Raw genomic sequence first — 14,982 nt, 5'->3', positions numbered from 1 at the left:
AAGAGTATTATTGTCATTTTTTTGTTCTCGTTGAAACCATAAGAGGGCGCTGATTTATCAGAATTACTCATGATAGCGCATGAGAACACGTCCTGCATGACAAAAATAGCTATTTTCAAGTTATTTTCCTATAGAGTGCAACAATGACCATCCTTTAATCGGAAGGCAGTCAAAAGGTAGCTAAAGATAGTGAAACTGGCTTATACATATATACATATATATATATATATATATATATATATATATATATATATATATATATATATATATATATATGAAATTTGTAAAAATAAATAAGGCAGTTTCACTATGCAGCTACCTTTGACAAACCACATAAACTCCTGGTTTCAGAAGTTAACAGATACACAAGATCACAATCCTGACCTCCATCTGCAGATGTATCCAGGTGAGGGACTGTGTGATGCGTGTGTAAACCCCAGGTTTGTTCTTTTCAGCACAGCCTTGTCCCCAGCTTGTGGCCCCCACCAATTTCCAGACTGAGAAATCCTCACAAGCCAGTGGACCACCACTGTCACCCTGTTACCAGCATGGACAAAAAAAAAAAAAAAAAAAATAGCAGTTATTCCAATGTTAATCAGAATTTGCCTTATTCCAGTTATTTATGCATATTCATGTTGTTTATTCATGTAAAGGTGTTAACCCAACTACCATAATCAGGATTTTAGAAAAAAAATATTGAGATTATTGCAAGTGAAAAAGCACTTCAAAAAATGAAAGTATAAAAAACATAATAGAAGTTTCTTTACTGGAAAGCAAATATACTGTACTAAACATTTATTATTTTATACAAAATATATATTTTACAAAATATTTTTACTCTAAAATTACTATACAGTCAATGTCATATGTCTAACTAAGTTGTGTTCCAAATTTGAAATTGTTATCAGAAACTGTTACTATGACATTTTGTTTAGGGGTAATACCAAAATAGCTGTACCAATGCCCTGTCAAAATACCCACACTTGCGGCCTTGGCTACTTGAGAGCGCGTGCACGCGACAGGAAGTAAGTGCTCAAGACTGTCCCATGTCTTAAAAATGCTTAAGTGCAGTGCCCTTAATGCACACTAAACCCACACTATCGTGAATACCACCAAAGCCACTGAAAGGCAAGCCTGCAACCTTCAGCCAAAAAAGCGTAACGGCTAATGCTAACGCTAATGCTAATTTTGGCCGGATGAATTTTGAGTTTTTAAGTGAATGATAATTTATGATGATGGCTAAAATATGTGAAAGGGGAAAAGGCAATAAAGAAGAGCACCCTATTAAGTACAAATATATAAGTACACTTATTTTGATATGTTGACTATCATGCTAAAGCACATGAAAAAGTACTTGACTATAATTTTTACTGTAGTGTGTTATTTGATATTACATTTAAAGTTAATATATTTTAGATGTATAAATTGCAACTTAATTACAAGTGTGTAATAACAATATATTGAAATACACAAAACAAGTTTCAGTAGAATTTTAAATGGAATTTAATGCATATGTCTATGTTGTCACAGTAACACTATTTTAAAGTGTCCTTCTTACATATGTTACATATACAAATTATGCATAATTACATGCAACTAAACTAAACCCTAACCCTAATTATATAGTAAGTATGCTGTTAAGTAAGGGATAATGTACATCCAGCCGGTTGTTATCTCAGAATAAACACCGACAGGGTGATCAGGACCCCGACGCGAAGCAGAGGTACAGTCACACCACTTATTAAATGGCATTTCGCCACATAAATAATTATGGGGATAAGAGAAGCCGTTTTAAAATCTTACCTGTTTGTTATCTTATAATCTAACAATGTACAAAACAATAGTCGCAAAATGGCAGCAGCTGCGTTTGTATGAAACGTGAGAGCGAGTCCATAACACTAGATGACATAATTAAATAACTGTACGCAAAATAATGATTTGACTGAGTTTTAATATTTCATTAGCTCACCAAATGCAAAACTTCGACGAAGAAAAAATGTTTCTAGCAAGCGTATAGCGCTGCTGACTTCAGTAACTCAGATGAGCCTGTTTTATCTGTTTTCAGCCGTTGTTATCAGGGAATAAACATACCGCTGAATGGCGCGACTGACCAATCAGAATCAAGTATTCCACAGAGCCGTGTAATAATTAATATTACTCATCACTTAAATGCATAGTTACACTGTAACAAAGACACATTTGAGATGATATACCTGGCAGGAGTCTGTTCCCCCCTCCAGGTACCCTGCGCAGATCATGCCTGGTGATATATAGCCTTGGTAAACCTCCGGATGACTGCAGGCCTTGTTAGAAATGAGTGGGACTCGTGCTGAAAGCATTGACTTACTCCCTTCCCCTAAAACACAGAACACAGTAGGACATCTTATCACTTTACAAACCCTGCCTTTGGTGGACACATTCCAAGGTAGGAAGGCATCAAGGCATGTCTGAATCCAGTATTATCTTTACTTCCTGGGGCCGGTTGCATAAACCACTTGGACTAGTCTTAAAAGTTAAGACACTATTTTTTTTCTTGAAGAGTGGTCCTAATTTTTTAAAGTACATTACATAAAAAGGTAGATTGGTGTAATTGGAATTGGAAAAATAACATTGATTACCCCTTGTTTAACTGCAAGTTGGTCAAACTAGTTCTTAAGACACAGTCTTAATATAGTGACTAAGTTTATGCAACTGGCCCCTGAGATACCTCTTTCTGATCGATTTTTGAAGGTAGCATAGATGTATCCTTCACTGCCTTTGAATTGATACGATATCCCATAATCCTGTGCGTTCCATTCAGTGACAGTTAAGCTAAAAATAAAGACGCCATCTGAAAGTTGCGGTTGGTTGTCAGTTTGTGTGTAAATGTATGTTTTTGAAGAAGGTTTTCCACTTTTGATGTCATTTCTAGTGAGAAATGACTTTTGCTAAGTTCTCATCAAAGCTCTCTCTATTTTGCTGTAGACCATTAAACCATTTAAACCTCAGAAGTCTTTTCAGAAGTGCTTTTGTCTGCAAACTCTGCCTGCAAAGTCAGCTGTCTACACTTTTGGAGTGTTTGTAGTTTTTTTTGCAGCTAGCACAGCGTAATTCAGTTGACAAATCACATAATGATTTGTTACATTTAACGAATAAGCTTTAAAGGGTCATGAAAATGAAAGCTCTAGCGTAAGGTCTGCCAGGAAGACTCAATGTTACGTCACCTATTAGTTTAGATCTACCCAATCATTATCTTACACTTGGAGTATAAAAGATCGCTGACACATGTTTGAGTCCGCAGATGCTGACACCAACCTTCACCTCCATCCTCCCCACCCTGTCCATACCTCCCAGGGGGTCGGCTACGCCCCTGCCTTCATCTTCAGGCAGGAAATGCAGAGTCCGCAACCCTTTAGGATGTGAGCTACGGACGGGGGCCTACGCCAAAGAACTTTATCTTACAATATTTTGCTTGCTGATTGTTAATAAATATCGTTGTTACGTTATCTTGCCTCCCAAATCTTTCTGGTAGAACCCCGTTTCAGAAGCAGTCAGTTCTCACCACAGTTTTACCCACTCTTAGTAATGAACCATCCCCTGAAAAGAGCCACTAGAGCAGAAAAGGCCTCAATCACCAAGGCAACCATCAGATAAGTTTATCGAGAAAGTGGTCACGTCATGTGGAAAAGCAAAGGCCTTAAAAAACAGACTGAAAAACAGACTTAAAGCCTGAAAAACAGACTTTTCTGAGCACAAACTCACAATTGCTGGACAAGACAGGACTGGCGAAAAGTGACGAATCGACTGACGAATCGAGGTTTTGTTCCACCAGGGGTGATTATTGGACTCGTGTTTATTGTTGAAGGAATGAGCGTTACACCAAGGCCTGTACTCTGGAGCGGGATCTATTTGGAGGTGGAGGGTTTGTCATGGTCTGGGGAGGTTCAGGGTTAGTTCACCCAAAAATGAAAATTATCCCATGATTTACTCACCCTCAAACCATCCTAGGTGTATATGACTATCTTCTTTCAGACGAACACAATCGGAGATATATTTAAAATATCCTGGCTCTCCTAAGCTTTATAATGGTAGTGAATGTTTTGAAGATCAAAAAATGCATCCACCCATCATAAATATAATCCATATGGCTCCTGGGGGTTAATAAAGGCCTTTTGAAGCGAAGCGATGGGTTTTTGTAAGAAAATTATCCATATTTAAAACTTTATTAATTAAAATATCTAGCTTCCGCCAGACGACCGTACGCATACTGCGCAAGTCGATTTGCTCCAAATGAATAACCCCTGACGTGATGTATGAAGCAGGATGTAGGAGTATCGTAAGCTTAGACGCCTCTCGTGGTTTAAACAAATAGGGCTGTGCGAAAAAACTGAAGCTCCTCTTCTATTATATCAAAATCCACTACTTCGCACTGGGCCCCGCCGCATGCTTGGGACGGCTTTGTACAGCACCTTCAAAAATTAAATAAAATCATAAAAAAGGGAAAACACACCTGATGCGCATTCTTTGTTCGTCATTTTGTAGGAGTAGAGTTAAGAAATCTTTTCAGTATTTTTGCAGAAAATTTACACCACCATCTTCTCCAACCAAGGTTATCATTACAACTTCCCAGCTTGTAAATACAAACTTCCCAGGAGGACTTGAACACACTATTAGCCCTGGTTTGAGCCACCTGAGTCATATATAACAATATTGGCTTCCCAGACTTACCACCATCAAATATGGCGCCCCATCCTGAGATCCAGCACATTTTACCGTCCTCAAACTCCTCCCCAAAGTTCGGCAGACAGATAGGCTCCACAAAACCTGAGAGAAATGGCGACACCAATCTACACAAATCTAAGCCATTTGTCACAATGAATGTAAAACATGTTCATGGAAAGTTGTTGCAGGTCAAGATAAGATTAAGTGGCCATTTGCATAACCGCCAGCCATTAAAAAAGCTAGCTCAAAGAAACATCACCCCACGTGGTTCATCGAAAGAACCACTTTCCAGTTTAAAAGAGCTTCTTTTGCAGAAGGTACCATTAAAGATGAGGGGCTGCACCAGTTTCATCAGAGCAATATCATGGTCCAAGCCCTTGGGTCTGTAGCGTCTGTGAAAGATGATCTTCTCCACGCCGAGAGACTGCACTGCGTTCACCGGCAGTTCTATCAATCCCACATAGACGGTCCAAAGCATAGGGTATGCATACCTGCATGCAAATCAGACTATGATCATTTCCATGTGGCTAGATGAATATGATAATACTGGTTCATGAGAGCATTATAAACTCACTCGTACACACAATGTGCAGCAGTCAGTATCCAGCGAGATGATATGATGGAGCCTCCACACATGTGCACGTTCTGAAGGTGTAGGCTCACCTGCCAGGGGAACTGGCCCTCAACTGATAGGTTACCGCCAACTATACGAGCATTGAACTTAGGTCTGGATCCACAAGCTATGAAGAAATTGAATGAAATGTTTGCTGATGTAACATTGATATGCCATCTTTATTCACATCTGCACTTTATAGTTGAGAATGTGGCCATCATTTAAAATAAATACATTTCTGAAAAACATAAAAAGGTTTTTGCTTATGTTTAACTGACTCTCATTAGTTTCAGTGGCTTTGGACTCAATACTGTCAACTACTGGCCTGGATGTATGAAGTTTATTTTATTTCTTACTTTTAAAAAAAAAAAAAAAATGGTCGCCACTTCATACTGAAGAGATTTATTTTTTACTTTGTTCTTTGGACATTAAATAATTCATACAGCCTTTATGGCTCAGAAGACGTTACTCTTGATGTTACTCTTTTTGTCTCAAAAGAGTAACATCACATAGAAAGATGCTTATGTTTAAAGGGTTAGTTCACCCAAAAAAACCCTCATGTCGTTCCACACCCGTAAGACCTTTGTTCATCTTCAGAACACAAATTAAGATCTTTTTGATGAATTCTGAGATGTTTCTGTCTCTCCATAGAGATCCAATGCAACTACCACTCCAAGGTCCAGAAAGGTAGGAAAAAGATCTTAATTGGTGTTCTGAAGATGAATGAAGGCCTTACGGATGTGGAATGACATGAGGGTGACAGAAATGACAGAATTTTCATTTTTGGGTGAAATAACCCTTTAACTGGCTCTTATTTGTTTCATTAGTATCAGTGGCTTTGCACTCTACACTGACACCTATTGGCCTGGATGTGTGAAGTTCTCACTGTTGCCACTTCACACCAAAGTTGTTTGTTTTGTTTACCTATTATTTTGTTCTCTTAACAAAAACTTTTTATATTATTATTATGAGTAGACATCTTTGGTGATGTGACATCAACATGGGGCTTTTTTAGAGTACTGAATGCGTCTGGAGTCTTCATCTCATGTAAGTGAACCTCATTTTAATGTTCATTACATGTCAAACATTTTAAATTAGCAAAATATAAACAAATAAAATAAAATACTGAGTGCACCTTTAACAACTAACAAAACATAAAACTCCCATTAAGCTTTATCATTTTAACAGGATGAGTTTTAAACTTTAGAATTGTGAACAATCTGGAATATTGATATTCCAGCTATCTCCTCAGAAGGGAATGATGAGCATACAATAATATGTATTTAAGGAAGGCATTAAGATGTGGCCACATTTAGCATTGTTTGGCAAATTTTCTTGGACAAAATCCAGTAATTTCAATAGGAATCCTCGCTATCAGAAATTTCGTGTGAGGGCGGAAGATTTCCCTTTGCAGATTTCGCAACAAGTTTAAGTTCAAGAAAGCTGCTTAGTTTGAAAGTGATTTCTGTGTGAGCGGTGCTTCATCCGTTACACTACTGACAATTTCGCCTAAATTTTGTAAAATTTTGTTCATGTGACCAGACCTTTAGACTGAAAAAAGAGCTTTTCTTTTCCTTACCTATGCACTTAAGTGTTGTTACCTTCCCCAGACTGCACTGGGATTTACTGGGGAGAAAAAGACAAAGAAATGATATAGATGGTTAAGAAATGGTATGCCATTAATGGCTGTAACATGTGCTCTGGGTCTGTGTTCATCAATTTTGTTATATGGACTCCATTTCCCACAATTCCCCATCTAGGAATTAATTACACACTAACACCTGTTTCCAGTCAGTGACACTTTATAAGCTGCACTCAAACACACACGTTACTGAGTATTGTTTAGTCGTATACTTGTATTCTGTGTTTTCCTGTTTTTTTTTTTTGTTCTGCCCTGCCCTGCCCTGCCCTGCCTGTGTTTTTTGCCCATAACTGATTTTTTTGTTTTTAATCGTTTGCAGCCTACCTTGATTATTTCCTATGTTTTGTTGGATTACTCTTTTGCCTTGCCCTTCCTGTTACTGTTTGCTGGTGACTGACTTGACTTGACATTTGATATTCAACAGTGCTTTGATCTGCCTGCATTGACACTATTCTTTAAGAGCTGCTGTGCAGCCAAACAATGTACCAGTTATCAATGTAAAGCTGCTTTGACACAATCTACATTGTAAAAAGCGCTATATAAATAAAGGTGACTTGACTTGACTTGACTGACCTGCTGCCTATTCGACTACGCTTTTCTTGTTAATAAAGCCTGCACATGGATCTACAACTACGTTGTGTCACTCCCTTACGTTACAATGGGGTTAATTCACCCAAAACATTTTTTTTCCCTTGGAAAAAACAAGATAAGCCTATTTTGGAATAAGATGTGAAAGCTGCAGTGCAGGGCAATCATATTACATAAGGAACTATCGTATGATTTATGATGACCTGGAATATAATTTTTGTCTTTTTTGGAGTTTGATAGGCCTTGGTCACCATATGCTTTCATTTGATAGAAAAATAAATTGTGAACACATTCTTCTAAACATCTCCATTTGAGTTCCATTGTAAAATGGAAAATCAGATTGGTTTGTATTATTGGAGGTGAGTAAATGATGACAGAAATCAGACAAAATATGAATTATTTGACTTTGGGATTTAGTGGGATCAAACTATTCTACTTGTATGACTTTAAAAAGGAAAAAAAATTAAGAGCATAGCAGATGTGAGAGAGTAACGTTCAAAGAGTCTTGAATGGGGCATAAAGCGCTTTAAGCTGTTGGCTACAGAACAAAGTAAATGCAAAATCATCAAAAGTATGCATACTGTGTGGTCTACTGCACTTTTCAGAGAAAAGAAGGCAGGAGGTTTTTCTTATGGACTTTTTCTTATGCTCTGATTGGCAAAGTGAAATGAAAAATGGCTTGTAAACATAATCAAACATGATGAAAGAGATGGTGATGTGCAGTCAAGCATGGGATAGCAAAGTGTACATTATTTGCATAACCAAATTCATTTGGCACAGTATTGTTTCACATGAGAAAAGAAAAACAAAAAGTTTCACATGAGTATAGTTTTTAGTTCTACGTAAATTAAACTCAGATTCTGAGCTGCTCTGCTGTTGTCTCAACACTCAGCACATATCTTGCTTTCAATCAACACAAAATCAGTGTAAGATTGGCTATAAATGATTAAATGGATCAATTACAAGTCAGTTTGAAAATATTGTTTTGACGCCATTGCTGTATATTATTGTAATGATGGGTCGGCAGAGCGGGGATCCATTTGCAAGCTTTATTAAGAACAGTATTTACACAGGTAGACAGGGGCAAAGGCAGGAACATAAACAAGGACAGGCAATGGTCAAGGCAGGCGGCAGACAAACAGAATCAGGGTACAGGCAAGGATCAGGGTAGGCAGCAAACAATCACAGTCCAGGAAACAGGCAAAGATCAGGGCAGGCAGTAAGGGTCACAGAGAATAAACAATCCAAACGGAAACCAGGAAACAGTCCACAAGAAAACGCTCAGTAATGATCACAACAGCAAATCAAGACTTCGCCCTGAGGTGGTGTGTGTGTAAGTCCTTTATAGTCCAGGTAGTGTGCTAAGCTGTATGTGGCAACTGGTGATTGGTGTGGAGTGTGCATGTGATTGGCAAGGAGGATTATGGGAAATGGAGTCCAGGAACTGACAGGAACAGACAGTGATCGTGACATAACGCCCCCCTTCCGGAAGGCGCGTCCTCGCGGCGTAAATGGCACAGATAGGGAGGGGGGGTGGGTACATTGGAGACCTGTTGGCAGACGGGAACGGGGTCTCCAATGCAGGTCCAGGAACTCGGGCAGCCACGGCGGGTCAGGTGCCACGGGCGGCCACGGCGGGTCAGGTGCCACGGGCGGCCACGGCGGGTCAGGTGCCACGGGCGGCCACGGCGGGTCAGGTGCCACGGGCGGCCACGGCGGGTCAGGTGCCACGGGCGGCCACGGCGGGTCAGGTGTGTCGGGAGGCCACGGCGGGTCAGGTGGCTTGGGCGCCCACGGCGGGTCAGGTGGCTTGGGCGACCACGGCGGGTCAGGTGGCTTGGGCGACCACGGCGGGTCAGGGTCCGTAGCCGGCCACAGCAGTTCACAGGCGGTTGAAGGCCGTGGGCGTGTAAGGTCCCCACCCGCAAGCTCAAGCAGTTCGGAGGCCGCTGATGATCGCGGCCGTGCAGGGTCCCCACCCACAAGCTCCCCACCCTCAGGTATATAGCCCCCCCCCAAAAAGTTCTTGGGGATTTCTACGGTGGCCATGGTGGGTTCGTGGGCAAGGAGCTCGAGCGACGCCGGTAGGGCAGAAAGCTTGGGTGGCGCCGGCAGGGCAGAACAAGGGGGCTCCATGACCATGTCAGGGAGAGCGGGCTGCTCGGTGACGGCAGCGGGCTGCTCGGTGACGGCAGCGGGCTGCTCGGTGACGGCAGCGGGCTGCTCGGTGACGGCAGCGGGCTGCTCGGTGACGGCAGCGGGCTGCTCGGTGACGGCAGCGGGCTGCTCGGTGACGGCAGCGGGCTGCTCTGGGACGGCAGCGGGCTGACAGACTGGTCCAGGGTCACAAGAGCTCGAGTGCAACCTCCAGGCACGCAGGACCGCCAAAACATAGAAGGTAAAGACAGCCCTCTTGGCCATGACAGGACTGACAGGAAGGGCATGCAGGGTTGGAGCAGATTCCCGGGCTGGAGCGGGCTCTGGAGCGGACTCACTGGCTGGAACGACCCCTATGTTCCCCGACACTGGAGGGGCGGCCATCTTGTCCATAGCATCCAGAGAATTTGAGTGCGTCGCAACCGGCGAGCTTGAGGGCGTCGCAACCGGCGAGCTTGAGGGCGTAGCGGCCGGCGGGCTTGAGGGCGAAGCGGCCGGCGGAGGCTTAGGAATGCCAGCCGCTCGTGCTGAAGTCAGCGGTGGATCAGCCACACTGGAACGCAACCCCCTCCGTTCTCGAACAGGTCCAGAGACGGAACGTGACTCTAGAAGAACGGCGGGGACGTGACGTTGTTCTGGAAGATCAGAGGAGACGTGACTTGGCTCACGGAGGTCAACTGTGACTTGACTTGGTGTTGTAGTAGTGGTGGCCGCCAGTGGTCATCTGACGCGGCAGCCATTACACGACCAGACGAGGTGTCGCATTCCTCCGCGACACCCACAGTAAAGGGAGAGCCAACATTCAATAAAGCATAATCCAGAAACTGATTTAGAGATGAACGGGGTCCCTCACGAATGAGTTGTTTTTTAAGTGGCTGATTGATGCCCTCACAGAAAAAGTCTATGAGCACGCAGTCCGGCAGATCTGACCAATAAGCAATGTTCAAATATTCAGTGATATAATCCTCTATCGATCGTGTGCCCTGCGTGAGTCCTAATAACAATTGTGCGATGTTCCTACCGGGCCATTGTTCTTCAGGAAAGCCGCTGGATCCATGTGTTGGCGAAGTCTTCTGTGATGATGGGTCGGCAGAGCGGGGATCCATTTGCAAGCTTTATTAAGAACAGTATTTACACAGGTAGACAGGGGCAAAGGCAGGAACATAAACAAGGACAGGCAATGGTCGAGGCAGGCGGCAGACAAACAGAATCAGGGTACAGGCAAGGATCAGGGTAGGCAGCAAACAATCACAGTCCAGGAAACAGGCAAAGATCAGGGCAGGCAGTAAGGGTCACAGAGAATAAACAATCCAAACGGAAACCAGGAAACAGTCCACAAGAAAACGCTCAGTAATGATCACAACAGCAAATCAAGACTTCGCCCTGAGGTGGTGTGTGTGTAAGTCCTTAATAGTCCAGGTAGTGTGCTAAGCTGTATGTGGCAACTGGTGATTGGTGTGGAGTGTGCATGTGATTGGCAAGGAGGATTATGGGAAATGGAGTCCAGGAACTGACAGGAACAGACAGTGATCGTGACAATTATATTTTGAATGCTGGACATTCTATCAGTTTAAAGGCACGTTCACACCAAGAACGGTGACTATAGTTATCACATTTTCAATGATCACATTTTCCGTTGTTCTGTTAATTTTTCACAGGTGAAATCCAGTCATTTCAATAGAAATCCACACAATCTGGAATTTCGTTGATTTCGCATCAGGTTCAAGTTCACGTGAATTCGATGCGTTGACCAACAGAAAGCTTGGTTTAAAAGTGACTTCTGTGTGAGCTGTGCTTCATGCATCTCCACCTTATTTGTCTCATATTTTATATTGATTCTTATTTTCCTGTTTATTACTGTAAAGCGGCTTTGAAACAATCTGTGTTTTATAAAGCACTGCTATGAATAAATAAAGGTGACTTGACTAAGACTGGTAGATTGGGCCCTCGAATTTCCCATATCAGCTACTTATAGTTATTTTAGCAGTACAAAAAAAAGTATGTTATGTTACTTGATCTTGCAAACTGATTTTTTTTTCATATTATTTTACTTTACCATCATAATAATTTTCACTAATGTGACCACATGTTAAGTCAAGGGTGTTCACTCCCATTCTCCAACCCTAAACACACCCGAATTAATCTCCAGGAACACTTAATTACAGTCAGATGTTTTAAGGCAGGGTTGAAACTGAATTCTGCTTGGAAGGTAGAAACTATAACAAAATTTGAGACATATATCAGTTCAGTGCTGCCTTGCAAACACTGTAGATGAAGACACACCCATGAAGAGACTGTGTTTACCTGAAATTAGTTATGTTGTGTATCTTGATAGCTTGCTGGGAACTTGTGTGGTTCAAACTTATTGACACCAGGTTACTTTGGAAGTCCTGCTCAATAGACAACAGAGGAAGAGCTTTCGACTCCATAAATCTAACAGAAAGGGGGAAAAGAAAAGCAGCTTAAAATAATACCATAACTAATACCACAACCATGATGTTATTAGCATATTAGTACTGTGAAATCTACTTAAAACATGCAAACTAACTGCCTTAAAAAAACTAAGTAAAGTGAAATAGCAAGAGTATGTTTTACTGATAAATGCTTAATGTAATTCACATACATGAGAGTTCCAGTAACTAAAAAAGAACTGTAGAGAGTACTTGATCATTTGCTTTAGATTTAATCTTGACTTAGTAGCCTACTACTCAGAGTTAGTGACTCCCAGAGTCCATTGTGGCATGAATCAGCGAACATAAGCAGAAGCTCAACCGAACCTGAATAACACACAAGAACAAACCTCTTCCGGAAGCTCAAATGTGCTGTGTAACACACGAGAATGAACCTCATTGCTTACGCAGCACGTTTGAGCTTCCGGGAGAGGTTTGTTCTTGTGTGTTATTCAGGTTCGGTTGAGCTTCTGCTTATGTTCGCTGATCAATGTTTACATGCAAGTAAAAGCCTAAATTAAATCTGCTCATCATAACAAGCGATCGATTCTCTTCATAAAATTTGGACTAAACCGCTCGATTGATATGGATTATTTTTTCAATCTCTTTATGAAGTTTTTGAAGTGTCGAAGTTGTAGTTATAAAGGCAGTCTATTGAAGGAAATCTGACAGCATTCTGTCATCAAAAAAATCTTCATTTGTGTTCTGAAGATGAACGAAGGACTTATGGGTGTGAAACGACATGAGGGTGAGTAATTAATGACAGAATTTTCATTTTGGGGTGAACTAACCCTTTAAACAATTTCTTTGTTTTACTATTTTTAGCTTTATTTGCCAATTTTATTTGCTGTCTTGTGTCAGTAGTAGCACAACAAAGACAGATAAATAAAAAAGCAAATAAAATTGTTTTTGTTACAATTAATAAATGTGTTTTGTATGATAAATGTTGATTTCTGTGTGACTCAAGCAAGGTCAATTGCAAAATATTGTCAAAACTACAGGGGGATTATATCAACCCAATTATTACAATTTTAATAGATCATGAAAAGTAGACTAGTTAATGATCTAGTTTAAAGTTAGGTCATTTTTAAAAATAAACATATTTATCACTTCTCTTCCTTTGAAACCACAAATAGCTGTGATTTCTTGTTGCATGACTGCACCAACTGGAAGGTAATTATAGTAATATGAAGTTCCAAGTGCCCAATCAAAGGGAACACTAATCACCATAATGACGACTTCAAACAAAACCATTTTAGGAAATCAACATTAATTTATGAAGTCAACTTGATGTTCTCTCAAAATTTTCAGTTTCAACATTCAAAATGGCTTTGGAAAATGAATGAAATTAACTAGGAGAAAGATAACTGCAGGAGTGGAGGAAAAGTGAAAATTCTATTAAGAATTGTCCGACCTTAAAAACTCTTTTTTTTGCTTGACAAAGTGATACTCAAACCAATGAAATAATCTTAACTTAGGCTTTATGAGTAACCAAAGCATAGCATGTGAAAAGTACAGATTACTAGATTTTTTACAATAAAGTTCAACAAACGGTTGGACATTAAATAAAATTAACTAAAAAGTGTTAGTTAGATGAACTGTTAGATTTTACAGTGTAGTGTGTAGTGTAGCATCAAACATGCATGTGTCCCCAGGCCTTTATCAGATGTCTATGTCGTTATTAGAAAATTTTCAATTGATAAACTTCACAAAGTCTCGTCTGAAAATTTAAAGAGGACCTATTATGACCTTATGAAAAGTATTGTTTTTGGGGTCTATTGGAATAGGTTTTCATGCCAGAATGTTCAAAACCTATTATTTTTCACATATTATAAATTGTTGCAGCACCTTTCTTCCGAGTCTGTCAGTAATGCTCTGTTTAACTCCTGACTCCATGAAGCGCCTCCTTCTGAAAGTGCAATGTGCTCTGATTGGTCAGCTGGATCAGTGTGTTGTGATTAGTCAACCGCTTTGAGCGCATTTCGGAAATGTCACTCCATTTACCATAAACGCGTTAGATCCACGGTGGAAAAAACAGCGGCTGCGTCCGAAATTGCATACTTCCCTATATAGTAGGAGTAAAACAGTATGTGTAAATTCACTGAATTCCCTTTGGAGTGGACTTTGTGCTTTGTAACTTTGCAGACCTTTTTGATGCTCAAACAGCAACAGTACACATTAAAGAAAGTTGAAAATGTAAAAAATCATTATAGGTCCTCTTTAAAAAAAAAAAAGTGAAAAGATCTGAGTATTAAAAAAAGTTTGCATTAGGACGATTATGCTGTTTTCACATGTTGGGTATGTTATTAATTCTAAACCTGCTCCTGAAGATCCAATGTCCTATAGAGTTCAACTCCAACTTGCCAACACACCTGACTGGAAGCTTCTATTAACCTTAAGCCCTTGATTAGTTGTTTCTGGGGCCGGATTCACAAAAATCTTCTTAAGAAAAGAAGTTAAGAAAATTCTTAAGATAAATTCTAAGAAGTTCATAAGAATGTTCCTATAAGTGCAATTCTTGAAAAATTCTTAAGAAGTTCTCAAATATTTTCTTAAGAACATCTTATTTTTTTTCTTAAGACGAAAATGACATGCTTTGGTGTAATTTGATTGAAAGGCAGGTGAACACAAAAGAAGATATTTTGAAGAATGTGGGGAATTAAACATTTGATGGTCCCCATTGACTTCCATAGTATTTTATGGGGTCCATCAGCTGTTTGGTTATCAGCATTTGTCAAAATATCTTCTTTTGTATTCAACAGAAGAAAGAAATTCATACAGATTTGGAGCAACTTGAGGGTGAACTAGCATTTTTGGGTAAACTAGCCCTT

The 14,982-nt window shown here is 40.4% G+C and overlaps 2 protein-coding genes across 2 annotated transcripts in view; one reads left to right on the top strand and one right to left on the bottom strand.

The window, feature by feature from the left end:
- The window catches only part of tmprss3a (transmembrane serine protease 3a), a 34,331-nt gene that overhangs the window by 514 nt on the left and 18,835 nt on the right, over positions 1 to 14,982 (bottom strand). Inside the window, exons 7-13 of the mRNA XM_051905701.1 lie at positions 12,006 to 12,134; positions 6,894 to 6,940; positions 5,276 to 5,441; positions 5,023 to 5,192; positions 4,708 to 4,803; positions 2,214 to 2,356; positions 385 to 537 (exon numbers count right to left, since the gene is read on the bottom strand). Coding sequence (XP_051761661.1) covers positions 385 to 537; positions 2,214 to 2,356; positions 4,708 to 4,803; positions 5,023 to 5,192; positions 5,276 to 5,441; positions 6,894 to 6,940; positions 12,006 to 12,134 — 904 coding nt within the window. The remainder of the gene's footprint in view (positions 1 to 384; positions 538 to 2,213; positions 2,357 to 4,707; positions 4,804 to 5,022; positions 5,193 to 5,275; positions 5,442 to 6,893; positions 6,941 to 12,005; positions 12,135 to 14,982) is intronic.
- Positions 12,650 to 14,982, top strand: part of pdxka (pyridoxal (pyridoxine, vitamin B6) kinase a) — a 39,892-nt gene continuing 37,559 nt past the window's right edge. Inside the window, exon 1 of the mRNA XM_051905726.1 lies at positions 12,650 to 12,899. Coding sequence (XP_051761686.1) covers positions 12,863 to 12,899 — 37 coding nt within the window. The 5' untranslated portion in view covers positions 12,650 to 12,862. The remainder of the gene's footprint in view (positions 12,900 to 14,982) is intronic.

Source organism: Ctenopharyngodon idella, chromosome 9 (assembly GCF_019924925.1).
Source record: "Ctenopharyngodon idella isolate HZGC_01 chromosome 9, HZGC01, whole genome shotgun sequence".
In the NCBI taxonomy this organism is placed as follows: Eukaryota; Metazoa; Chordata; class Actinopteri; order Cypriniformes; family Xenocyprididae; genus Ctenopharyngodon; species Ctenopharyngodon idella.
The sequence above is the reverse complement of the archived record's forward strand: the minus strand, read 5'-3'. Positions and strand labels throughout refer to the sequence as shown.